The sequence below is a fragment of the Hypomesus transpacificus genome, chromosome 22 (genome assembly GCF_021917145.1).
Source record: "Hypomesus transpacificus isolate Combined female chromosome 22, fHypTra1, whole genome shotgun sequence".
In the NCBI taxonomy this organism is placed as follows: Eukaryota; Metazoa; Chordata; class Actinopteri; order Osmeriformes; family Osmeridae; genus Hypomesus; species Hypomesus transpacificus.
Genome location: NC_061081.1, coordinates 8342794 through 8369977, shown reverse-complemented (window position 1 = coordinate 8369977; position 27184 = coordinate 8342794). Strand labels below are relative to the sequence as shown.

At 46.0% G+C, this 27184-nt stretch overlaps 3 protein-coding genes across 4 annotated transcripts; 1 reads left to right on the top strand and 2 right to left on the bottom strand.

The window, feature by feature from the left end:
- The first annotated feature begins 1113 nt into the window (after positions 1 to 1113).
- On the top strand, positions 1114 to 6500 carry LOC124484379 (protocadherin 18-like). The gene is made up of 3 exons (XM_047045279.1): positions 1114 to 1146; positions 2690 to 2891; positions 4327 to 6500. The coding sequence occupies exons 1-3, from the start codon at positions 1114 to 1116 to the stop codon at positions 4845 to 4847; spliced, it is 756 nt and encodes a 251-aa protein (XP_046901235.1). The 3' UTR covers positions 4848 to 6500.
- A 6278-nt stretch (positions 6501 to 12778) lies between these two features.
- LOC124484467 (D(1A) dopamine receptor) lies at positions 12779 to 15576 on the bottom strand. Its single transcript, XM_047045386.1, has one exon. The coding sequence runs from the start codon at positions 14874 to 14876 to the stop codon at positions 13524 to 13526; it is 1353 nt and encodes a 450-aa protein (XP_046901342.1). The 5' UTR covers positions 14877 to 15576; the 3' UTR covers positions 12779 to 13523.
- A 1081-nt stretch (positions 15577 to 16657) lies between these two features.
- Positions 16658 to 26399, bottom strand: crmp1 (collapsin response mediator protein 1). Of its 2 annotated transcripts, none has more exons than XM_047045136.1 (14): positions 25797 to 26399; positions 23979 to 24067; positions 23579 to 23763; positions 23134 to 23298; positions 22809 to 22870; positions 22574 to 22654; positions 22404 to 22472; positions 22117 to 22237; positions 21542 to 21698; positions 20592 to 20733; positions 20275 to 20445; positions 19364 to 19543; positions 18954 to 19119; positions 16658 to 18829 (listed from the first exon to the last, which is right to left on the bottom strand). In XM_047045136.1, exons 1-14 carry the CDS (start codon positions 26166 to 26168, stop codon positions 18738 to 18740), a joined length of 2052 nt encoding a protein of 683 aa, XP_046901092.1. In that variant the 5' UTR covers positions 26169 to 26399; the 3' UTR covers positions 16658 to 18737. The 2 variants fall into 2 exon arrangements, with proteins under 2 accessions (XP_046901092.1, XP_046901093.1); XM_047045137.1 differs by lacking the exon at positions 25797 to 26399 and adding an exon at positions 25138 to 25268.
- Positions 26400 to 27184: the final 785 nt, after the last annotated feature.

Here is a 27184-nt window from a genome sequence, read left to right as displayed (position 1 = left end):
TGCAGACTCATGTAACAAGGAAAGATGGAGACTGTTAATTAACCAGCCCTCGTTAATTCTCTTTGAACCGACAGCGAGGAGGTTTACACACTAATTACCTTGATGCTTGGGCTGTCCTGCACACAAACACACCATCAGACACACATATGCTTAATTAAAACCCCCTCATAATGCACAGACCCAAATGTGTAGTCATATATCAATTTACAGTTACACACACTGTTTAATAATCACACATAACTGGACTGAAAGGTGTTCCCACGTGATACACATACTCTGATCACGATGAAGAAATAATGTAATCTCTCAAAATCTGTAATCCTGCACACACACACACACACACACACAGTCTATATGACTGTCTCTTGAGGCAGTGTCGAGTCGTAATGGCCCGTGGCAGATTAAAGTGAAGCTTTTTTATGTCGGCCGTCAAACTCAATTAATCTTCCATCAGGCATACATTCATACAGTGGGATAGGAACTGGACCTTGGCCAAGTGTGTGTGTGTGTGTGTGTGTGTGTGTGTGTGTGCGTGTGTGTGTGTGTGTCTGAGTGTGTTACAGTCTGACACATACACAGTTATCGAGGCATTGTCTGGTTAAATGCCCCACTGCAGCCAATCACCCTGACAAGGAAACAGTCACACACACACACAGTGAGAGGGTCAGGTTAGTCATTGAGAATGAGCTAAAGAGACAAAGCAGATTGATTGAGAGACAGACAATTAGAGTAAATGGGAGGGAGGGAGGGAGGTAAGAGATAGGGAGGGAAGGAAGAAAGGAAAGTGCACAGGAGTTATCGGTCAATAAAGCTGCTGGTGGGGACGTGGACAGCGACTCATAACGAGGTCAAGGGCATCGATCACTACATCATCACACTGGCTGGCTGGGGGGGTGTAGAACTATTGGGAAAAACAAATGACAAGAGGGTTAGAAAGAAAGGCAGAGATGGAGAGCGGAGGGGAAAGAGAGGAGAGGAGAGACACAGGGAGTGGGGGGGGGGGGTAGAGAGTGCGAAACAGAGGTGAAAGAGGGGGTGAGACAAAGAGCGGGAGAGTGAGAGAGAGGGACAGAGAAAAAAAGAGACTGGGGGGGATTGAATACATAGAATGAGATGGTGTTTCAGTGGTCCGGCCGCAGACAGGAGGTGGGCTTCACCACAGGCCTCGTGTGAGCCGCCCAGTCTGGGAGCCAAACGGAGGCGCTTCCAACCCTGCTCTCTCTGTCCCTGACCCTGCTTCTCTCCCTCCATCTTGCCCTCACTCCATCTACCTCTCACTCCCTCACACTATTTCTTTCCACATCTCCTCCTTCCCCTCTCTCGTTCTCTCTCTCTCTCCCTTCCTCCCTCTCTCTTCCCTCTTTCATCTGAGAGCTGCAGTCATGTCCCCCTCCGCCTAATTAATTCCATTGCTCCTCTCCTTCCATCTCTTCCTTCTCCTCCATCATGTTCATTAAGTACTGCTCTCTTTCTCCCTTTCTCCCTTTCTCCCTTTCTCCCTCTCTCCCTCTCTCCCTCTCGCCCTCTCGCCCTCTCTCCCTCTCTCCCTCTCTCCCTCTCTCCCTCTCTCCCTCTCTCCCTCTCTCCCTCTCTCCCTCTCTCTGTCCTCAAAAAACAGAGTGATCCACAGCTACCCCTCCCCCCCACACACCACACAGATAATCTGGGGGGGTTCCCGTTCCTAATCTACATCTTCCATTTCTTCCCTCGTGTCATCCTGGCGTGCCTGTGCCTGTTTGAAAGGCAGTCTCATTTGGAGGCTTGGTGTTCTGTGTGGAGATAAGTGAGGGAGTGTGGAGATACGAGGCTGTTTGCTGAAAACCTGCTTCCTGGCACACATCGATCCCTCTGAGCGCTGATGCAGTCATTTAGCTGCTGTGATACACTAATAAACACACTATGTCTCTCTCTGTCTGTCTTTAATTCTCTTTATTCCTCTGTTTGTCTCTCTCTGTCTCTGCCTCTCTTTCTGTCTGTCTCTCTCCTTCTCTCTCTCTCTCTTTCTCTCTGTCTCTTTCTCTATTGCTCAGTGAAGAATCAATGTATGCTGTGAAGTGACTAATATCTATCTAGACCTGGATGAGTCATGCTCTTCATATGTAGACCATTATCTGACCAATTATGGATTAAAACCATAATCAAATGCTTAACTTGAGTTTGTGTGTTAACAACTACAAAAATGGGTTTCATTTTTACACAAGTCTAAGACGGACAAGTCAGGACCAGATAACTTGTGAGGATTGGCACTGTCCCTGTGCCCAATATGCCGTTGACAACTCACTCTGAAACAAGGTTTTCAACCAAGTAGCAAGTCAAGCAGACATGGTGATAGTGTCAATGACAGAATTGTTTGTGATGCATATTATACTGCACTAGCTCTCCCTGCTGGTCACTATTGGCATTGATACAAATAAGAATTAGACATGCTGTAGTTCATAGTTTAAATTGTTGAAGAAAACAAAAAAATATATTTGGATTTGCCTATGCGGTCTGTCGTCACTAAGATATTGATTCTTGCGATCCGTGCTAAAGCAGCTCATATGTTAATCACCACTGATCAGATAATCCCATATTGTATCTTTATTATTACGCCCTCTCCATAATCTCATTTGAATAATCTCAGATGAATAATCCCAGAAATGCCATATTGATAATCTCACATCTATGACCCCTCCCCTCATCTCCACAGGCGACCCTAAGACGGGTGACTTTCTCAGTGGCCAGTCAGCCCCAGGACGGTGGCTGCTATGATAGCGGGTTGGAGGACTCTGAGACCCCGAGTAGTAAAGGATCGTCGGGGCCGCGGCTGGGGGCGCTTCCGCTACCGGAGGAGGGTTACGAACGCACCACCCCAGAGGGCAGTGTGGGAGAGGAGGAGCACGTGGAGAATGGTGAGGATGACGCCTGTACACACACACACACACACACACACAGTCACAAATATCCACATACATACATACGCAGACACACACACACACACACAAAGATTTAAAAGATTTGACAAATGATTGACTTAATCCTCTTTATTTCTGGAAGGAACATAAGGCCTCTATACGCCTGTGTTTGGGATTATCAGTCTGTCTGGAGCAGGCTGTTGTTTCCTGGTAGATCCATCATCACAAACACAAGAGGACACAGGAAACTCTAACACACACACACAAAGACATGCAAGAATGTGCAATATTCAGAGAATGTGCACAGAGAGCACACAAGCATGCACAAAGACACATACTTTACCCCCTCCAGACCACCACCACCTCCACCACCACCACCAGCGACAGCACACGCACACAAACACTATACATTCACAACATTTCAATTGAAATCAGAGTGAAAATAACATTTAGCCAAATCCACAATCCTTGAGCTCTTCTTCCACAGAGTGTAAGTGTGATGAGGGTACTGTAACCCCCACCCTGAGTCCTTGACAGAAACTCTGGTTTCTTTGTCTACCTGAATTATTTTCTTATTCAGCTTTTAAAATGGAACATACTTCAGTGCACATCATTTCACATCTCTCTCTCCATCTCTCTCTTTCTCTGTATGTTTCTACTTTCAAGGACAGAGAGGCAGAAACTGATTATTTTTCCCCTCACTGCTCCATGCTTTGTTTGTGGCAGAGCCAGTGTTGGCCTGTCTCCGTCAAGGTCTTGTTGTCCTTGGTGGCTGTGCTGTCTATCACACTGTTCCGCTCCACAGAGCCAAGCCCGTCATCACCAGACAAGCTGCAGCTCCTCTGGTGCTGTCTGCACTTCACAGTTTCTATGAAGCAACCCATTTTTATTATTTTTGGGGGGTTAAATCTTTGTTTTTCTTTTAGTTCCTCTCACACATCTCACACATGCAGTCCAAGCAAACACGCACACGCACACACACACACACACGCAGGCACACGTGCAGTACAAGTGCACACACACCCACACCCACATGGAGGCACACCTACAAGCACTTACACATTAACCTCCTTCATTTATCATCCTTGTAGTCTCCTACCCCCTTGTGACACGGGTGTTTTGGATGCAAATGTTTTTTTTGCATAGAACATCAGAGCTGTGACTTCTTCTATGGTGTCATCACTGGCCCCTGACCAAAACCTGTGGGGAAGGGGGCTTAACCCTCATCAATTGTCTTGCACTCCCCTAGAACACGTGTTTAGAGTCCCTCTGTGTTCATTGGTTTGACCTGTCTGTCAGACGGATAACATCATTAGGTGTCAAATTGACTTCTCACCTCTAAATCTGTCGCCCCTGGCAACCGTGCTCTGGACCAGTCTGGGTTTTAGAGAGCAGGAGTTCAGTGTGGTCTCATGTGGTCTCTCTCCCCCAGATGCCAGGCAGCTTCCCGATGTGACCCTGACAGGCCAGTGCACCAGGGAGTGTGATGAATTTGGACACTCGGACACCTGCTGGATGCCCATTGGCCCATCGCCACGGACACGCCCTCGCCACGGCAGCGACCCCCCGCACCTCTCCACTTTCGCTTCGGGCGACCGAAACAACAATCACCATGGCGACGAGGAAGACAGCGACAGTGACAGCGCGGGCAGTTCGGAGCCGGGCGTGGTGGGAGGAGCCAGGTTAGCGCTGGCCAATGGGGATCCTCTGGGCAGCCTGGGCGGCGGAGACAGGAACCGCAACGTGGGTGATCACAACCGTAACCTCCTCAACCGTAAAATGACCTCGGCATCCTACGACACGTTCAGCTCCGCCGGGTTTGGGAGGAGCCACGGGCAGGAGGAGGGGGGCGAGGGGGTGAACCCTCCAGAGGTCATACCACTGACGCGCACGGGAGGAGAGTACAAGACCACGTCCTGTCTCACGCTGTCTCGCAGAGAAGTTTACCTGTGAGGGACGGCAAAGTGCCCCTCCCCGCCCGCCCCCCCCCCCCCTTTCCCCTGTTCCACCACCACTTCCTCCTCCCCTTCCATCACACCCATTTCTAGAAAGGAATGGATCAGTCCATGTTTTGACTCCAGCAGCAGAAATGACAAAAGAAAAGCAAGGAAAATCCACATTAAAAAAGAGAAGATGTCGACTGTGGGAAAAAGACTGTTGTTGATTCCTTGCCAAAAAAGAAGAAGAACAAAATGGTTTAGGGGTCAATGCTGCCTGATATTTATATACAGCTAAAGCGACTGATGTATCAAGACTTCAGCAGAGTCGGTCCCTGCTCTGATGAGGGGCTCTTTCTTATATCAAGACCTTTTCTATTATTTACAGAAGTGACTGGTCTGGAATCAGTTCTGTCTTCTCTGAACTTTCACCTCCAGAAACGGAGGACCTACACAAATCTGACCTTAGATCAGTCTGAACACACATAACCCCAACACGCTTTTATACTTGTAACCCTCGTCAGGGATTTAGGATACAAGCAGATTCGAACCTATCAAGAAGAATCTGTCTTCGACTACCAAAAAACCTGCTTCCTCTGCAGTACCCAGACCGATAATTAAGTCATTAATACTTGTTCAAAAATCAGGTATTTTTCACATCGGAAAACAACTGAGATTTGTTTTTTGGGGATTTTGACAGGTGTCAGTAGTCGGAGTTCGGAATACAAGGTTTATAGTAATAGTGCCACAGTGTACCAGTGCTGAAACACAATGCTCTATGCCTTCTCACCCGAGACCAGAGCCGCGGGAACATATTTGATCAGGGGGGTGCTGGGGAGGGCTTAATGTTATGGGCCGGTGCCACGGTGGTGGATTTTCAAGTCATATCATTTTAAATTCTCGTGCTGTCAGCAGGGGCTGCTGCAGCACCGTCAGCACCCCTCGTTCCCGCGGCCAAACCCGAGACTGTATATATTTATGTATCTATCTAACTATCTATCTAACTATCTAACTATCTATCCAGTTCTCTACCTACTCCAGAGGCAGGCAGTCTTAAGGCTCTGTAGCTGTCGCTGTCCATCATCATTTTGCAATGTTCATTCACTTGTTTCAGTGGATGTTCCTGCTCTTTAGAAACCATAGACCCTCTAAAGCCCACACAAACACACACACACACACATCCACACACACACACACACACACACACACACACACACACACACACACACACACACACAGGCCCACGCACACAAACCTAAACACACATGAACTTATTTCACAAAGAGCAAACAAACAAATGCAGGTCTACCCACTCTGAAATACAAAAGTAGCCTGCTTTCTCATTCATTGCTTAAACAGCACTCATGCAGTTATTGTAGATGTAGCATTTCGCCTGCTCCCATCCTATCTTCCCTGGCCGGTATTAGAGGAGACATTTCTCCTGTTCTCCTGGTCATGTCTGTGAACAATGGGGTGGGGAGAGGGGCGGGTGGGGGGTCTACACTCTAGAGGGAACTTGAAGTAACATCTATGTTATGATGCACATTGTCACGGAGTATAAAATATTCCTCCTACTAATGTAAGTATAAGTCTCTTAGAAAAACCAAATTTCTGTAAGAAAGGACTCTTTCTCTGCATGAGCAAAAACCTAAATGCTGTTTTTTATTTGTGTGTGTGGGTTGGGGGGGGGGGGGGGTGAGGGCTTGGTTAGGGTGGAGAGGCGGGCATCAGGGTCCTGATGCTGTGACATGGACTAGCTCTCTTTTAAGAGCTTGAATGGTGAAAAGAAGATGAGAGAAGAAGACAGCAGGTTTGGGTTCATGGAGTCAGAGGGCCTTCAATAACACCCTGTATGGGTGTGACAGGTTGGAGGAGGAGTTGAAGATGAGTTCCTGTCTATCTGGAGATTACAACTACAGCTTTTATCGTACACTCTCCAACACTCAGGTCAAAGGTGTCCTAACATCAGCCCAGTCCTGCTGAGGTTCTTGTATGTTCCCACACACAATCACACGTGCAGACTGTTGCAGACCCCTCCACTCTCCTAACTTGTGAAAGGTTAGGCAGCCCTGTGATCCTTAACCTTTGACCCCTAACCTTTGACCCCTGAAAAAGACAGTCGTTCCTGGTTCCTGGACGTACGGAACGTGTGGAGGCGTCATACGAGGTCTGTGTTCAGCCGTTCTGCGGAGAGAGACTTGGTTTGGGTTCTCTGCGGGGCTGATTCTCCACACTGCTGTTTTAATGCAGGTCTGACCTGACCACTCTTACACCCTGAAACAAACATACAGGAAACTGTGTACATGGATACCAGTGTGGGTGAGTGAGAGTTTTTTTTTTTTTTTTAATACTGCACGTTTAATGAGAATACGCTTCACTTTAGCGCATAACAGGAGAAGAAGGGATGTAATGAACGTATAACGTCAGACAAACCAATGTCCTCCAGACTTTTTTTAATGAAAAAACCAAGGGGCTGTAAGTCTCATTTGTCTCACTTCCTGTTTATTACTTTCAACTTCTTGTTCTGGTCAAACATAATAGCCGTGTAAAGTTAACCCATCACTGTAGAGCAGAGATCCCAGAATGAAAACTAAAGCATGCTTAAGGTCTTCAAATCTGCACTTGAAAAAAAGAAAGAAAAAAAAGATTTTTTATTGTTTCACTCAATTCTCCTTAGTTTTTATAGGGCATCAGTATTGTTGCTGCTCTCCTATCCTGTAATTGATTAACTAATTGCATTTGCTACGATGAGAAGTGTCAAGGGGGGGAGATGTTGCTGAATGAGTTTGGTAGGAAGATGACGCCTGTATAAATTTGACTTTGACATTAAAAACTCCTGTGAAATTATTGGTGTGGCGAGTCATTACTGAGTCTTTAATTTGAGGGAAAACAACTTATCTGAAAGGCAATTTACGAGATACGTTACAACTTTCAAACGTGTAGGGATTGAAAATGACCCAGCATAGCAGTGCCTTCTTCATGAAAGCTGTAAACCATTTGGAAATAAAGATAGTCTTAGGGTCTTTTTTGATCTGGCAGTTATGTAAAATCACACAACAAAACTACGAAGATACACACCCAATGATACATTGAGATAATGTGTGCTGCTGATGTTATGACACAGGGACTACTGCTGCAGGTGAACATGCCCACAGTTCTCTCTTTGTGGAAACCATGAGTGCACATGTCGTTATAAAAATGAGTGGTATCCACTGATTAGTTGCAGTCTTTCTACACTTTGAAGAGGGAAAACCCAAATATTCACAAGGTTTGTGATGAATAATAACAGTTGTTTCTTCATGCTAAATTGTTTGGGGGTTTAAACTTAAATGAAGATGCTTTACTTTTGGCAAGTGATTTTTTACCCTTAGGGCAAGAGGTTCAAGGGTTACAACCAACATGTCGGTGTAGCACCACTGTCATCTTGTGGCATAAATTAAGAATTACACATGTATTGCACTCATGGAACAGGCAACATGAGCTCACAATCCACGGTAATCCCTATTACTCGATTTCATATTTATATTACTAATGACCAACAGGGGCGTCAGTAACCACTTTATTATGCTTCTGTTTACTAATAGTTGCATTTATTTAAGCTGGAACTTTTCTAAAAAATAGAAAGGATAAATTATTCATATATAGAGAGTCAGAGTTCTCTTCCAGTTATCTTTTTCTGTGTTTCTTCAACCATACACGTATGTGTTACCAAACATACAGAGCAACCGGACAATAATTCTATATTAGAAGGATGTGTCCGTGTGAACTCAATGTACAGTACAGACATAACAGGGTCAGTTCACCCCGAAATCCCAAACCCCCGTATTTTTCCTATTACCTGTGCAATAGACCACACCCTGGGGCCGTACCTCCTTGAGGGTTTAGGTTGGTTGAGGGGCAGTTCTATGGGCTACATTTGATTTGATTTGACCAAAAGAACGCAACTGCTTCCATAACATTTGTCCTGACCTGTTGATGTAGAAAATACAATATTTGTATACTATGGCTCCAAAGCTAAAACTTCTAACAACCTAGCAAATAACAATCACTTGTACATGTAATGTACAGCACCGTTTATGCCACCAGGTGACAGCAATAGACTTTCTTTCGATGTCCGGACTTTTTTGTTATGCTCCCATTCCATTTGCTAAATAGGTTCCAACACTTAAAATACAAAAGCTTGCAGAGAAATATAAATATTGCAACCTTACTGACGTTGCTTTCACCCTACTCTCTGTCTCTTTCAACCCCTGCTCTTCTCTCTCACACGCACAGCCTCTCTCTTTCACTCCCATCACTTCTGCCTCATCTCTCTCTCCCCTACTGTCTCCCTCTCTCTGTCATTACCACTGAGTGAGATGACGTGTTTATTTTTAGCAGTGCCACAGTTTGATGAGGTAGCAGGTGGACAGAGACAAATATTTCAGCAGTTTCCACCACCACTGTGTGCATGAGAACTGACAGCCATGATGCACCAACAGGCACTGGCATCCCTGCTGTCTCTTCAGAAAATATCATTTTAGACTCATCATTGATTCCTTCCCTGTCATTGTATCTAACCAGTAGCTGTGTGGACAGTTGGTCGTTTGATCCCATTGGCCCCATCTGTTATACAATAACAATAAATACAATGGTTCTTTCAATCTTCTTCACGTTTTAAATGTAGTCAATATGTCGGATGGATAGAAAGCCTTTATTTGTGTGTCAGTGGGTTAAGGCATGTGCCCGCCACATGCACAGTTTAGATCACCGTGTGGGTGGAAAACCAACATATCACAAAATGACTCAGTTGTTGCCCCTTTAGTTTATGGTCTGAACGGTAAAAATATGATATTTGTGGGAATGACCGAATGACTTTTAATGTGGTTCATATTTGTAAAGAAGTACCTTGTTTAAAGCCCTCAGCTGTGTGCCTGCAGCTGTGACTCGTGATCAGGGCCAGGCGTCAGCAGCCTGACAGGAGAAGGCTTAAGCCTCTCTGTGCAGCTCGCTGGGTTAGAGGACAACATGTACAATTTATTTTAATCACTGTAGAGTGTTTGGATGTTGGGTCATGCAGCGTTGTATGTCATCAGCAGAATAGTTAGCTCGGTGGACAGAGCAAGTATTACAAATTCATTTTTTTTAGCTCAGTGGGTAAGAGGTGTTGTGAGTATGTCCACATTTACCAGATGTGTGTTTCTCATGTTTTGTGCTTAGGGCAGGAAGAAAGCTGTCAGGACTGTATTTGACGTAACACACAAGAACTATTCATTCTGTCCGCTTTTCTTTGTGCCGGCTGTTGTTTTCTCTGTGTTTACCTCCATGACGACTTTGCAGCCGACCAATTCCGTGTCTTTGATCTATTCATTATTCTTGAGTGCTATGTGATGGGATTATTTAATATGTGCCATTAGTCTTTGAGGAAGTAGATATTTAACCCTATACTACCTCATTGTGTTCTGTTGGAAGCGTTTCTGTCACAAATCCCAGTGATGGGACCCAAATGCAGACCGGGACTGGTAGGTGGTGAAAAAGGGTATTTATTGGTGACTGGTGGGTACAGGTGATTGTGGTAACAAACGTGCAAGTCGGTATTGAGGGTGGCTAGGCGGGAGTGAATGGATTCCAGGGTGCAGAGGCTGAAACAGAGGAGCAGGAGTCCGGTCAGAAAAATAAGGAAAGAATTGCAAAGCGAACAGAATGACTAGTGGAATAATTCAAATGCAGGCACTCAAGCGCAACGTACTGGTACGTCTAACGATCCGGCAGGGACTGGATGTCAGGCCACAGGTTAAGTAGAGGGACAACGATGATCAGGAGCAGGTTTGTAAGGGAAACAAGCTCAAGGGGGTGGGGCCGTGACAGTTTCACGGATTTGAGTGAAGGACATTTCTTGTGCAGTGTGGTTTGTAAGATAAGGAACAGTTGGCCAACAGATGTCATCTTTTGGCCTTAGTGGAGACTGCGGAGACATGTTTGATCCAAGGTGAAACTGGTCGCCTAACGTCAGTGATAAGTTCTCTGTGGTCGCTTGAAGGTGTGTCCAGCGAGGAGTTGTTTGACAAATTCCAGGGTACTAGAAGCTGAACACGGGTTGGTTTATCAGAACTTGTGAGACGCTGTTTGGGCGTGCGCTGCTTGTGACCCATCTGATTCATGGCCAGATGGTTATGTGTGTACTGTGTGATGTTTGTGTGTTAAAGATAGTTGTTTCTGTGGCCGTCGTTCATTAATAAATACGTAAAGATATCTAACCAGTTTTGTACGCATTGATCCTTCAGAATTTCTAGCACAGCTATTTCTTGTCTCTCCCCTCAGCCTGATTTACTAAATGTGTTTACACTCTAGAACCTTGACTAAAGTCAGATTGTTAGTGGAGACAGATGTTTTGTTCCACAAAATCAATGCATTGTCTTGTGGTATTTTTGACACTAAACACAGTTCTTTATATGAGACATCACAGTCAAAACTAACAGCTCATGTTTAGTTCAGTCAAAGCACTCACGTACTGATTGGACCCATTTTTTATTACCAAAGACATGGAAATATGTTTGATTTTGGTGGAGTGGATTTATCTAGAGGAAACACTCCCTGCCTCCAAACATTAGCGAGCAACATCCACTATGAGGCAGGAAACAGAGTCAAAGTGTCCGTGATTGGACAGTAAAATACAGATAACACGGGGGAGATCATGTAAAAATCAACCCAATTTTGTCATCAATATTATCTACTTTTTAATCAATGTCATTGGTGTGAATACTATACATTGATCATCCTTTGGTCTGTGAACAAACTGACTGCTGTTTCCACATCATTCACTGGAAGATACTACTGTACTTATCCAGAAGAAATAACATTCTACCTGGAAGTTCTCTACTGTCTAACTTGATCACTGTACAACATAACATGCGAGGACACATACGTAGTACAAAGGCATACTCTTCTTTATTTGGCTTTTCAATCACAATACCACAGCAACAAACAAATCTGTGATTAGGAGTTGATGTTAGGACTGTTCCCACTTGTGTGTCTGATCGTGGACTTGACTGGTTCAGGGCAGGTGCTTATGGGTGTGCCGTGAAGAAAACAGATGCATTTCCTCATAATCTGGTCAACTTCATTGACTTTTACATTAAGAAATGTACCCTTTGGTTAAACTCTAAAAGACAAAAAAAAAACTAAAAAAACAGGAGCTTTGGAAAGCAGACAGCCTCCTGACAGAACGTCAGTTCCTGCTCGTCTCCCTGGCGATGAGGTAGAAAAGCACTATGTTGTTCACTCTGTTTTGCAGATCTCATGACGTATAGAGACAACAGCAGGCGTGGGAAAGACACAGTCTTATCCAGTTTCCATCACGTGTGAAGGGGACTGAGGAAGGTCACACACCAGAGCCAGACAGAAGCTGTTGACTGGCCTGACACAGAGGAAACCCGGCTAGCAAGCTGTGATTACTGCGTCTGTACTCTGACATATGCTCACTCCTAGACCACTCCTGGGAGAATGCCTCGAAAAAGAAAGCTCTTAAAAGGTGGAAAATGGCCCACTGGCCTGGTTGTAGTTGTATGTATTACCGGTGGGTAATTAGGCTAACATTCTAAGTCATTATTTATCTGCAAAACAGTTCCAGTGTACTTCAGATGTTTTTTCCCAGCCAGCATAATGTCTCATTCAAGCTATTTGCCTTGGTTCATTTATTTTTCCTACTTGTAATCTCTCTCTCTCTCTCTCTCTCTCTCTCTCTCTCTCTCTCTCTCTCTCTCTCTCTCTCTCTCTCTCTCTCTCTCTCGTGTTGGCACTGCAATACCTATTGGCCTGAATAAATGAAACATGGGTAGAACACAAAGCCTTCCCTCTTTCTCTCCCTTTCTCTCCCTTTCTCTCCCTTTCTCTCTCTCTCTCTCTCTCTCTCTCTCTCTCTCTCTCTCTCTCTCTCTCTCTCTCTCTCTCTCTCTCACTCACCCTTTCTTTTTCTCATTAATCAGCATCAAGACTTCCCCACAATGAAGTCTTGTGAACACGGTTGCGTGATAATAAAGGCTTTCAGCCAACACTAAAGTCTCCCCTCCCTCACACTCACACGTGTATTACTGTAAAACATGCATTCAAGCGGGACTGCAGAAATGCATGCTGTGCACGGTACTGCTGTGAATCGGTGGTACTTCATGCTCTCTGCCCGGTGATTGTAAATGCATTAGGCCCATGTGATCGAGACTCAGAGAGCATGCTGTCTTGCATACTCGCTCGCTCCAGTCCCCCATGAGCCTGAAAACCAGGTCGAGCGATCCGGGGTCATGAAAAAGCAAGCAAATTATTAATGGCTGCGAGGACTTGCATGAGAGAGGGAGGAGAGGAGGGGGATGGACAGGGAACTCGCATTCATGCGCGCGCCAGCAACCATTGGAAAATATGGACGTGGGAATATAATCCTTGACATTCTGAGAAAAATGAAGGTCCATTTCCCCTAACACAATAAAGACTATGACTAGCTAGATTACCTTGTTTCCTAAAATTCTGGATTAAAAAATACAACAACCAACCTGCACAGCTCAGAGTAAATCTTGTCCGCCGTATATCTTTAGGAAAGACTGATCTTTATAGCAATAAAGCCAACCTAGAAAGCTCTTCACTGTGGTTGGACAAAATACAGTTAAGAGGCAGATTTCCTGAGTTGGTAGTTGATGTATTGGGGGTCGTTTGGTCTCTCTATCGGTCACTCAGTCTCGCAATGCTCAGTGCTGCACATCTGCAAGCCCACCGTTCCTGGGTCAAACTGTGGTAAGGTCATAATCATTGTGACCCCGCTGTCTTGACTGCCCCTGACCCTGTTGGAGCTGACGTCACATGCAACCCCTGTCTGGGCGTGGTTTGGCGAGCTTTCGTGCTTGTGGAACCCGGCCTCTTTGCTGCCTCCAGGGGTGCTCATGCCGCCCGGGTAGTCTTGACGGCAGTTCAACAAGCGCAGGAAAGCCTCCCTGAATTCCGTGTTGAAAGCATATATGACGGGGTTCAGGGAGGAGTTGCTCCAGCCAAACCACACAAACACATCGAAAGTGGTGTCGCTGACGCAGTACGGTCCCTTAGTGCCATTGGGGGACTCCGGACTGGAGCAGAAGGGGGCGGCGCAGTTCAGGAAGAAGAAGGGGAACCAGCAGAAGACAAAGACGCCCATAATGATGCTGAGAGTTTTGAGAACTTTGGTCTCCTTCCTGATGGAGACCCTGAGTGCGCGGTGGGGATTGGGGTAGTGATGACGGACATGTTCATGGTGATCCGGCCTGTCAGGACGCCCCTGACGCGATGTGCACAGAAGCTGAGATGTGTAAACATGAGAGTTGAAATGGCAACTGTGGGCATGCTCAGCTGCACGCTCCAGAGAGCAAATCCTCTGGATCTGAACCTGGGCTATCTGGTAGATGCGTGTGTATGTGATCACCATGATGGCCACTGGGATGTAGAAACTGACGAGTGAGGAAGAGATGGCATATGTGCGGCTCAGGCTAAAGTCACAGTCCCTGAGAACGTTTCTTACCGTTTCGTTATGTGTGAAGTTGAAACCTACTGCAAGCTCGCTAATCTCTGCCCGATGCCAGTTCAATTGTACAGGGATGAATGAGATGGCGACTGAAACAGTCCACGTTACACCGATCATAACGGATGCCACCTTTCTGCTCATTTTTCTCTGATAATGGAACGGACTTGAGATGGCCCAGTAACGGTCCACGCTTATAACGCAGAGGTTTAATATGGAAGCAGTTGAGCACATGATGTCGCAGGCCACCCAAGTGTCACAGAACGCGCCAAAGGGCCAAAAGCCGGCCACCTCCATTATTGCCTTCCACGGCATCACGAGCACAGCCACCAGGAGGTCAGACAGGGCAAGAGAAACGATGAAAATATTTGTCACTTTAGTTCGCAGATGGTGGTAGCGAATAACTGCTGCGCAGACCATCAAATTGCCGATTAAAGTCCACAAAATAAGCAGAGAGAGGATGCATCCTATTATCACTTGAGCTGCCAGTCGGTTGCCTGGCTCGCCGTTTTCCAAGCCGGTCACGTTATACATTATCCACTCCTCGGTTTAACAGAGAGTCACACATGATTAGAAACGTGGCAATTTCGTTACGTTAAAATTTTTCCTGGTCTTACTTTCTTGTGCACAAAGTTGTATCCTTGTCATGGTGTCTCTCAAATCGGCAGGCACAATACGGCGTACTCCTCTGCTTATTAAACTTGAGAAAATTCCTTGAATTTTGGCACAACTGACCTATCGGATACCATGTGCACCACTGCTTTGGTCTTAGTGTCACTGAGCAGCACTTTGTATTGTAGCCAACAAAAAGTTTGAGTCTTGTACGTAGAGCTGTCCGATAAGGAATGTTGACGAATAGGCATCCTGAATCATGCCAAATATGTACATCTTGTCTTTAAAATGCCCACTTAAAAGTTATCCGTATCAACTAGATGAAACGAGGACAGTTTCAAATTAATGTAATAGTAAATCATATTTCAAAACTGACACAAAAAATAAGGTACGTAAGAATCATAAAATGTTTTAACTTGACATCACCGTGACCCGCTCTGTCCGTGTACAACAACCCGGGCGCTGGCCTTGGTTCTGAATTAATTATAGTCTCACACCTACAGCCCGTCACAACTCTTTTTCTGCTTTCGAGCTGTTCTTCACAGCAAACCTATTCCACAAACGTTCCTGTTGTCCACATTGAGAAGCTGTTTTTGATATTCCGCTTCAGTCCGAACGGTTCCTTTCCGTGCAAGGTTCTGGGCAATTCGTCACGTCACTGTTATCTAAGTATGTCAGCTTTCAGCCACATCACATGGAGGAAGAATTGCACTGCGCCGAAACCTCCCCTTACCAACGTGCAGCCCCATCTGTCCATCTCACAGGGAGAGGGGGATTGAGAGAGAGATTATCTCCTCATTCATACTTTGTCTCTTTTAACTTGCTCATTTGTTGATTGAAGACCGTTATTTAATTCTGGGGTTCTATAAACAAAATGGTTCTGTTTCACTAGTGCTAAGAGTGCACGGTCGAGTTATAGTTGTAACACATAAAAAAGAAAATAGTGCCGATTTATTCTGAAAGACGATAGTCTGAAAAACTGGGAGAGGGCTTGCCATAGCAGAAACACCCGGGGCGTCGTTAGACCCTTTATACTAGGGCACGTGACCCAGTAGGTTATAAATCAGCTGTGCCCCAGTAAAATCTATAGTTTGAGTTTTAACAATTTACTTTATTAGTCAGTGCATTAATTTTGATTGATAATACATGAAAAAATAAACACAGAATCCCAATCAACGGTTAAAATCAAAGCAGTTTAACCGAAAACACAAATCGATGCACGCAGAATTCCATGTCAGCGCGCTCTTATGCGCTTGCCAAATAGCTGCAGCACGCACACAGAAGTCCAGGTGTTGAACTCCGCACACAGGTCAGAATTGAGTCTAATAAAACATAACAAAACAAAAGAAAGTTTCTAAATGATAGGCCTTCCGCTCATTTTGTTTTGACTAAAACACATTAATATTACATAAAGCTAAAAAAACACAGCATTTGCGCTCAAATGAATGCGAAAAAATGTGCGCGCTTGCATTAACTATTGATGTCCCTGCCAAAGCTGATATCAAACTTGCATCCCTGAACTGTTGTATATAGTGGTCTTAAGCAAGCGGAATTTATGTAGCCTAGTAAAGCATTATGTCAAAGCAAGCTTGAAATTAAAAAAAGGGATGTGAATAGGGGCCCCAGTAGTTTTCTGTCTAACAAAGCCCCTGAGAAACACCCAAACACCTTTTTTACTTTTTACATTTTTTATTTCACCACAGTCAGTAGTTCATTCATCAGCAGTAATTCCATTGAAAACAACAGCAACAGAGTACGCATATAAACAAACACAATGACAAACTCCCCTGAAACCTTCCAATCAATGAGGAGCCGATCTCGTAGAAGGAGGGAGCAGAGGCTTCAGCAAGGGATTAAGCTCTATCACAGCAATGAATTGAAGCAGAGATATAAAAACAACGACATACTTTTTGTGTGACTGAAACAAATAATAGGTCTATATACGCTCCAGCACATAAGGTCAATGAGTAAGATAACACAAAAAAATTAGCATGTTTATTATTTGATTGTATTTGTGACTTGTGCTCTTAGTTAATCTAATTGGTTAATCCTCCTGTTCCGGTCGAATTAGTTCGATTTACAAGTTTTCTCTCTGAAAAATGTAAACCTGGTTCACTTAATCTGATTGTCATAACGTTCCACGTCTTTGTTCTGACAGGGCATTTAAACACATGAAATAAATGTTGATAATTTGATACTGTTTTTTTAATTGAAGCAGTGGTGTTCCCAGTCAAAAATGACTGGTCAAAAATGACTGGTCATGGGTGAACTAGTATATAAAATTGAGTTCAGGCACATGCCCTGTCATCACACATTTGCTCTCCTAGGCCGCCACATGCATGTTCATGCAAGCATAAATGGGTTTTATCTGAGTGTTTGTTTAAGTAAAAATGGACCTGGAACACATCATTAATTACCATGAAAGGAACACCTTTTTGAACACTTTTGGTTAGTGTGAAAGTATTGCATAACTTGTCTGAGGTTACAATTGTGGTGATATTGTAGAGCAGATGATGTGTCCCCTGGTCCAGCCTCCTCCTCTCCTCCCCTTGTGACAAGGGGGGATGGAGAGCAAATATTCAACCAAGAGTGTGCTTCTGAGGAAATCCATGGATAAAGTAGGCAAGGTATGTGTACTTCAATTTAGGCATATACCAATATAAGACACGTTACAATATGATTGTGCTATCCAATACAACATATAAACAGTGTATTCAATGTGCATTTAGTACATCCTAAGAGTACCCTCACAGTCACAACCTACCATAAGCAGAATCAACATCTGACATGTTCATGCATTATTGGTGACCCACTGGAGCCACGCAATTGGCTGGAGAAATACACAGAATAAGACACACAGTATTGAATCCTACATTTCCTCAACTGTCCACAAGAGAGCAGTGGTGGGAGCACCAGGTATGAGCAGACCCAGAAGAGGTGAGAGTAAAGAGGAAAACGATGAAGGGAGAAGCCATGCTCAAGGAGTGACACAACAACAGAACACACTCAGAGATCAGGGCTCCATCCAGAACACAATACTTGTACTTTTTACTTTTAGTTGGTATTGCAGCTGCCCTTAAAGATTATGTACTGTTGCATAGTTTGCAGACAATCGGGATGTACTACTTAGTCGCAGGACCATGTCTTGAATAGGTGCAGACACCTTCCTGTAGATTTGCTACTGAACCGTCTTAGCAATTGGCAGTGGCAACTGTTGTGCTGCACAAATGGTTGTGGGTAAGATTAGCCAGAAAAGTGTGCCAGCAAACTTCAACATTATACCTGATGTATTATGGTAGTATGGGTATTGGGACACAGCCCAGTTCTCTTGTGTGTGGAAGGGTGGGTATCAAACACTGAGTTAGAAAGAGTGTGTGTGTGAGAGAGAGTGTGTGTGTGTGTGTGTGTGTGTGTGAGTGTGATAGAGAGAGAGAGAGAGACAGAGAGAGAGACAGAGAGAGAGTGAGAGAGAGAGACAGTGTGTGCCCTTATTTCTGGATGTTAGTTTCAGTGCATGTGAATCCTATCTTTCTACATAATGAAGCTATTTTAGAAATACTTCAAGATAAATGGTATCTACAACACCATGCAGGCACTGAGAAGTGTACCCATGGATCATAGAACAATTGACTATATGGAACCATGAAAAGCTAAGGATATTATTAAACAAACTTGTTTGTTGTGCCTTGTAATGGGTTGTATTGTGTGAAAATTACTGAACATTGGACAAAAAACATTCTCTCTTTCATACACATAGACACACAATCGCACGCACACACACGCTCAGCCAAGATTGGTGATGTTGGAGCGTCCACCAGGGGGCACCATGATTCGATGGCCGGAGCGTCGAGGAACGCTGTCATCAATCTGTGCACCTGGAAGATACAGAGAACAGGAAACATTGAGGAAAAACCAATCCAAATGATCTAATTGTATTCCTTCACCGGCATCATCCAATCAGAACACACAGAGCCAGCTGACGTGTTAAAGTCTTGTTACCTGATAGGCTAAAGTTGGACTGGTGCAAATTGCGGATTGGTGGAGGCTGGTGGGAGGTGGGTGAGGTTTTGGCTGAGGGGGAAGGGGTGATGTATTTAGGGGTGGCAGGGACATCGTACACCGGGCCGTCATACATCCCACGGGACACACCTTGTCGCCCTTTTACCTGGAACATCCACACACACAAAACAACTCAACAGTGTGTCAATAACTACTATTATAATCAATCATTTCAGAGATATTTCTTTGATGACTAATTTAAGTGAACTCTATAATGAAACCACGATAAAGTTACTTTATAAAGGAAAATCCCTCAGTGATGTCAGCAGCTGTTAGATTGAGGGAAGAATATCTAACAAAGAAGAACAAGTAAGCAAGGGGGTGCATCTTGGGAGTTGCAGGCATGTTACCTGGCTCCTGATCTTGACCCGCTGATAAGCGTAGTCGGGGAAGGCCTGGCGGGGGATGAAGTGGCCAGTGCCTGCTTGGGCGTAGAGTTTGCCCTCCTCATACACCACCCTGCCCTGGCTCACCACCAGCACCGGACCCCCTCGGCACTCCAGCCCCTCAAAGATGTTATACTCCAGAGCCTGGGGTGGATGGAGGGGAGGGGAGGGCAGGAACATAGATGGAAAGGAAGGGAAGAATGAGGGGGGGGACAGGGAAATGTATGGAAAGAAAGAGAAGGAGGGGAAAGAAGGGGAGGTGGAAGGGGGGGAGGCGGAGGGGAGGGTTGAGGCGGGTAGAAAGGAAGGAAAAAGGGAACGGGGACAGTTTAGAGAAGATAAAGTGTGGGTATTATGGAGGGATGGGATGGAGCAAAAATTGTTAGAGGGTTAAAGACAGGAGTGAGGGAGTGAGAGGTGGAGGGGGAGAGATAGGAGTGAGGGAGTGAGAGGTGGAGGGGGAGAGATAGGAGTGAGGGAGTGAAAGGTGGAGGGGGAGAGATAGGAGGGAAGGAGTGAGAGGTGGAGGGGGAGGAGGAGGGGGAGGGGGAGATAAGAGTGAGGGAGTGAAAGGTGGAGGGGGAGGGGGAGAGATAGAAATATGTACAGATGAACAGAGGTGGGGGTGGAGGTTGGAGGATTATATCCTAAAGCCTGCTGCTGTGTGGATTAGAGAAGTCCTGACTAGATGCCAGGACAAACTGATTACATTATGAACCGCTTCCTTGTCATTCTATAAAAGACCCCAGGATAACTATTCCAAACATCACCTTTACACTTTGACTCAACCTCAATGTCATTATCCCTGACTCCCTCCCTCCCTCCCTGACACCCTCCCTTTCCCCATGCCTCCCTCCCTCTGCCCCCGTCCTTACCGACTGGTGTTGTTTGGCTGTGATGGTTCGTATCCTGTCAGAGTCCCAGATCACCAGGTCTGCGTCAGAGCCCACTGCGATGCGTCCCTTACGGGGGTACAAGTTGAAGATCTTGGCAGCGTTGGTGCTGGTCACAGCGACAAACTGGTTCTCGTCCATCTTCCCAATAGCCTATGGAGGGGTTTTATGCTTAGTGCAACTGGTAACTCAACTCTGTTGGTTTTTGAAAAGAAAACATCTGTACTTTTTTACTACTTTGTACTTGTATCTATCTGTCTATCTGTCTGTCTGTCTCACTAGAAATCGTTCACACTCACCACAGCCTTGTCCCAGACAAAGCCCATCCTCTCCTCCACTCCGTTAGTTCCCTCAGGGATCAAGGTGAAGTCGTCCTTCCCTATGGCCTTCTGGGATACACTGTAGGCACAGTGGGCGCTGCCCACCACTTGCAGGTCGCCGCTATATCAACAGAAGCACAATGTTGAAGTTAGCAGTAATGGACAGTGATAGACAGATGGTTCATCCAATTACCTACCAAGCATTTTTTAAAGGTTCCTTTTCTTTTAATGCAATTTACCAAGGAGGACTTCCCAGATGGTTATGTGTGACACACCATATGGCGCATCAGGTTATAGTGTAACATTCCTATGAAGAAATTCCATTAGTCAATAGTGGGACAGTACCTCCAAAGGCCACTAGGTGTCCTCTGTGAGCAGCGTGTGAATTACACAGGCACGCACAAAAGAATGGTGCAGCCCAGCTGCAGTCTCACTCCTTCCACTCATGAATGGTGCAGTGTTGAACTCGGTTTGTCTAGTGCCTTAAGGCTTCATTCAGCATCCCTATTACTGTAATAACTATAATCCCATCGAGGATGGGATTCAGTGTGGGAAGGTATTGTTCGGAACAAAGAGCTTGTTCCAGTTCCTGCGCTTCTAAGCTTAGTTTCATTGTATCCCTTTGTGTCTAAAAAGATGGCGTGCCAGTTCTGTTGAACTTCAGAGAGAAGCGCTGTATCACACCAGTGGTGACAGCTAGAACCGCCTGGAAGGAAGGAGAGAGGGTGGAAGGGGGGGGGCACCCGGTAGTCAAGGCAACAGCTGATGGAGGCTTCTAGCTCCTGTTCTATTTTAGGAATTGGGGACAGAGAAAGGTGCTTAGCGGGTTGCTTTGCGTGCGTGTGCGCTTAAGTGTGTTTCTGTGTGTGTGTGTGGCGATGTCATAAGTTATATTATAGGACATGACAGACGGCAGAGCTGTGACCTACCAGGCCAGCAGGGTGTGGAGGTGGTCTGGGGTGGTGGGGTCAGGACTCAGGGGAGGAGAGGTCACATAGGCAGCAGCCTTGGCCCAGTTCTTGCTCCAATAGTGTGAGCCGTCAGTGGCCAGACTGGCTGTGATGGGTTCACCAAAGACAATGGAACCTTCAGGACGCAAGGAAGCCACAGGACGTTTAGTTAGAGGAGAGAGATACACAGACAGCTACTGACAAAAAGCAAGAATCAGAGAGAAAGACTGAGACAGAGACAGAGACAGAGACAGAGACAGAGACAAAGAGAGAGAGAGAGAGAGAGAGAGAGAGAGAGAGAGAGAGAGAGAGAGAGAGAGAGAGAGAGACAGACAGACAGACAGACAGACAGACAGACAGACAGACAGACAGACAGACAGACAGAAGGAGACAGAGAGAATGAGAGAAAGAGAGAAGGAGAGAGAGACAGATAGACAAAAGGAGACAGAGAGAAAGAGAGAAAGAGAGAGAGAGAGACGGAAAGAAGGAGACAGAGACAGCGAGAAAGAGGGAGACAGAAACTGAGAGAAAGAGAGAGACAGAGACTGAGAGACCTTTCCTCCGGGCCTGGGTGACAGTGTCAGCAGCACTCTTGCTCATCACCTTGGTGATGTAGACTGGACAGTTTACCCGGTTGCCAAGAGTGATGGCTCTGAACACAGCCTCCGCCTCCAGCTGCATGGTGTCAAACAGAAGCAAAGTTAAGATTATGGATGGATGGATGGCACAGACGTGCAGGCAGAGAAACAGATAGACAGACAGGCAGACAGACAGACAGACAGACAGACAGGCAAAGACAGACAGATAGACCAGCGGATGGACAAACAGACAGGTAGGTCACCTCTTCAGGGCGACTGAGAGGATGGCCCTCAGGTCCAGTGATTCCCATACTGAGGATTTTGCTCTGCTCCTAAATAAGACAAAACACCCATATCATCACCCTCATCATCATCATCACCCTTCATCCAAATTATGATACAGATATGACCAAGGCATGCTATTGTGATTTACCTGAGCAATAAGGTCTCCATTCTCAGCATGCACCAACGCCACGGCCCCCAGCTCTTTGAGGAACGTAAAGGCCTCATACAACTGACAAGGAGGAGAGGAAGGGAGGGAGAGGGAAGGAAGGGAGAGAGAAACACATTAGAAACTGGATATTTGCTCTCTCCATTTGCAGACACCTTTATCCAAAGCAACGCACTGATGTGTGACCATGGTGCTTGCTGTGTGCTGTGAGACCAACCTGAGAGTCTGTCATCTGGTACAGGTCTTTATAAGCCATGTACACTTGGAAAGAGTTGATCCCTGAGAGAGAGAGAGAAAAAGAGAGAAAGAGAGAGAGAATGAGAAAGAGAGGTAAATAGAGAGAGAGAATGAAAAAGGTATCATTGATGGTGTTTTTACAAAGATGCAGCCAGCCAGCCACCCAGGAGTCCATCGTGTTCTCCACTCACTGAACCAGACATTCCAGACAATCTCAATGCAGCTCAGTACTTCATGTATTACTTCATGAATGTCCCGGATAAAGACTAAAAGAATGAGGCAGATGACATCAATGATCGCCCTACCTTTCTCCTGCACCAGCACTTCCAGCTCCTCCTTGACGCCCTCATGCCACTGGGGGATGTCCACGTGAAGGGAGTAGTCGCAGCACGACTTCCTGTCTGCTGCTTCCTGCCAACGCTCAAACGCCTCCAGCAGGCTGTCTCCCGGCTGAGGGGTCACGTGGTCCACTGGCAGGGGGACGAAACGGATGTTGTGAACCAGGCTAAGACCAGTTCACATCTACAGTAAGTACCAATGAAAAGGAGGAGATGGGACGACCCAACTTTCTTCTTGACCAATCACCTTCCGACCTCGGACACATGACTCTTTCGGGACTCTAAACTATAAAACCTCCAAGACGACAATCCATCCGTGAGTACATCTATGCCACGACAATGGCACAGCAAGCGCCCTCAAGAGTATGTTTTTGCGTGTTTATGTATGTGCGTATGTGCTGTCCACACTCACAGATCATGGTGGTGCCCCCGGCCAGAGCAGCCTTGGTCCCCTGGGAGAAGTCATCCACAGGAGGGGAGCCCAGGTGTGGCTTCAGCAGGCAGGTGTTGACGTCTATCCCACCAGGGAACACCATACGCCCCTGGGCCTCCACCACCTTCACTCCCCCTGGAACTATCAGGTTCTCCCCCACCTGTCTATAGGATATAAGGGGGGGGGGGCATTGAGGTGGGATTGGTGAAGGGAGAGAAGAGGGTTCCGAAGGGAGTGGGGATGGGAGTAAGGAATGAGGAGGGAGGGGGACAGAGGGAGTGAGAAAGTGTTTTTTAATCAGGCATCTTAAGATCTTTAGTGATCTTTTTGTGATATGCTGCACGCATATATTTTCTTTCTCTCATTTGTGATTACTTACTTAATCAGGCCATCCTCTATGTACACGTCTGCAAAGAACGACAGGTCATCGTTGACCACGCGCCCTCCCTTGATCAACAGTCCGTCAGTCTGTGGAGAACAAAGCTGGAGTAAGAGAGAGCGTGCAAGAGAGAGGGGCGGATCATGTCACTTTCACTTCAAAGCCAACTTCATGACCAGAGATACAATTCAAGTAATGAACAGAATGTGGTTATAGAGGCTGTGTGTATTTTTGCACAGTAAAGTAAGCGATAGCGGAGCATGGGTGGGGTCCTGGGGAAAATTTGAGATTAATCCCATCATTGTTTACTAAAGAGAAAATGACGAGAAGTGAAATCCACGTGACATTGAAATATGCATTTGTAAAAAAAAAGGTTGATTGTCGAAATTGTGATCCGCGCCCTCTTTCACCATTACATATGCAAGGAGGAGAAGTCAGGTCTCCATGGTAACAGCCCGTCATCCATGGCTCACATGATGGCAGCCTGCAATACTTAGGCTGCACTGTAGCCTGAGGGCGATACAGCTTTTACGCAATCGCTTCATTGCCTTATTTAGAAATGGTTTGTGAAATAACACAAGCTAGATGGTATGTGAATCAAGATAGAATGCATGATAGCCTACATCTTTTTTGTCCTCAAAGCATTAAGTCATGCAGAAATATTCGGTGGATATGGATTCTGGACTCCTGCACAGTTGCACCCAACGTTTAATACCACAATAACATATGTGTCCAACATATTATGTGTCCTGACAGTTAACAATCTGACCTCAGATTGCATCGCCCTGTTGAGCACTGTAAGACATTGTCTCTCAATAAATCAACCTGCACCCCGTACCCACGTCCCGCCTTCCCATTCATTGTTTTTTCTTCCATGGTAATCTATCTGATACTGTTATTACACAACTCCTTTCCACCATTATATATATACCACGGTTATAGAGTTTCACCCGTGCGTTCGGTGTGATATGTTGTAAAATGTTTGCATCTCCATGACTGGGTCTAGTTGTGCGCGGATAAAAGATGTCAAGGACGAGCTTGCCCGAGCTTGCCCGTATAACTTTAGAATGTAATCCCTTCATACTGCACTGAGAGCAGGGATTTAGTATTCTACTGAGTAGCACTGGGGGCAGCCCTGGTCCATCCTCCAGTCTCTTACCGTCAGATGAGGAATACTCTTTTTCCCTTGGTAACCGGTTCCGGACATGGTCGGTCTTAGTGTCAACGACACACTCAGAAGCTAATTGACTGTCTCCGGCGCCCAGCACACTCTTTGTCTCCCTGTCTAACCAGAGACGTGTCTGTCTCTCTGTGATTAAATGCTATGTGAGTGCGGTGTGTGGTGAGTCTGCTGCCGTGGGCTGCGTCAGGATAAGCGGAGCGCGCCTTCTCTCGGGGAGATGGGAAACAAAAAAGCATAACGGAACGGCTACGGAGATCCAGCGCATGCTCGCCTGCTAGCTAGCGTCCTGGCAGGTGGCGCTCGTGGTTCGATGCCTAGGCCGTGCCAGCTGGAGCGCCCTCCGCACGTGAGAGGAGGAAAAAACAAATAAGCAGAACAACGCCTGTCTGAGTCGCTGTCCGTTTCAGCACCACCCGTAAATTATATTGTTATCCTATAGGCAAATGGGTGAACAAATGTGTGCATTTTAGGGAGCAAAAACTGTAATTGTTTAACTGCCTTCTGACCAGTGGAATGCATAAGACTATTACCATCACACTTACAACTTACGTAAAGTGGGTCTAAACATGTCCAGAATAACTGCCAACAATAACAATAACTGCCAACTCCATCATCACCTGATCAGCACCTCTTACCTTTCCATTTCCCTGTCCCAAATCAATCTCCCTCGCAGAAGATGGTTTTATCTCCACACCTGGCCGCCCATCCTTCCTGTCCCCGGGTGAACAGGCATGCAACCCGTCGCGAACATCCCTGGCCTCGTTGGCCGTGTCTGTGACTGGGTCCCCCGCGTCTAGAATCCTCTCTCGGCTCCCGCTCCGGGGGGTACGGCTCCCTTTTCGCCCCACCGCTAAGTTATCAAAATCTAGCGTCTTACTGTCAAAAGCACCTTCCACGGAGGAAAACATCCCATAGGATTTCCTCTTATTCGGACCAGTAGTGACAGGACCCGCCAAATAGACCGGTAGCTCATCCTCTCGGTTCCACTGCCGCCTGCAGTCAGACATAATTTGTTTTTAAGGATAAGTTTAGCCTTTCACTCGAATCAACGGAGATCCCCAAATTCTCTCCAATGTCGATACTGGTTGTTTAAGAGCGTATTGGGTCACGGCTATGTCTTATACCCAGCTGATGGCTGCACTCAGCGCGGCCACGTAGTCGGTGCTGTTGATCTGTGGGGCTCTACAGGCGGGTCCTCTGCAACTGCGTTTCTATGAAGAGTGATGCAGTGCTCCAGATTCCACCGAGGAGCGGCACTGTCAGATTGAACTACTTTAGAGTGCACTGTGCAGGATTATAGTAACACACGATCTGAGATCACATACAGACACACATGTTCCGCACCCCCTCTTTGTCTCTTTGAGGTGGGGGTGGGTTGTGTGTTGTTGACCATCAAAACACCAGGAGATTATAGACTTTTGACCCACATCTGCACGGTCTCTTTCTTTCTCGCTCTCTCTCTCTCTCTCTCTCTCTCTCTCTCTCTCTCTCTCTCTCTCTCTCTCTCTCTCTCTCTCTCTCTCTCTCTTTCTCTCTCTCTTTCTCTGTCTCTCTCCCTCTCTCTCCATATTTCGAATTTATTCACCTGAATCGGACTAGGCTTTACGTGCGTGAGGGGAGGTGCCTGCAATGAAACGAGAAGGTTTTACTTTTAACGCTGACCTTTTCTTAATCGAAACAGAGACAAGGAACGGCAACGTTGCTGTTCTTTCAGTATAATGTCGACCATTCGATCACACCTCTGAAAAAAAGAGAGGGAGAGAAAGAGAGTGAAATAAACAACCAATGTGTTGTCTTTCAGAACCTGCCTCTATAGACAGCTCATGCAAGAATGTCAGCTGCCAGAATGCCAGCCACAGACATGTTGCTGTTTCCTGGCTCCGTGGCGGCATATGGGACATAGTGAACAGAACAGCAGTAGGAGCTAAATCTTTTTTTGCGTTTTGGACGTCCATATGGACGTCCATAGACTGACGGCGATGGCTGCTGATCTTTGCATGGATGGACGGACGGCGATGCTGTT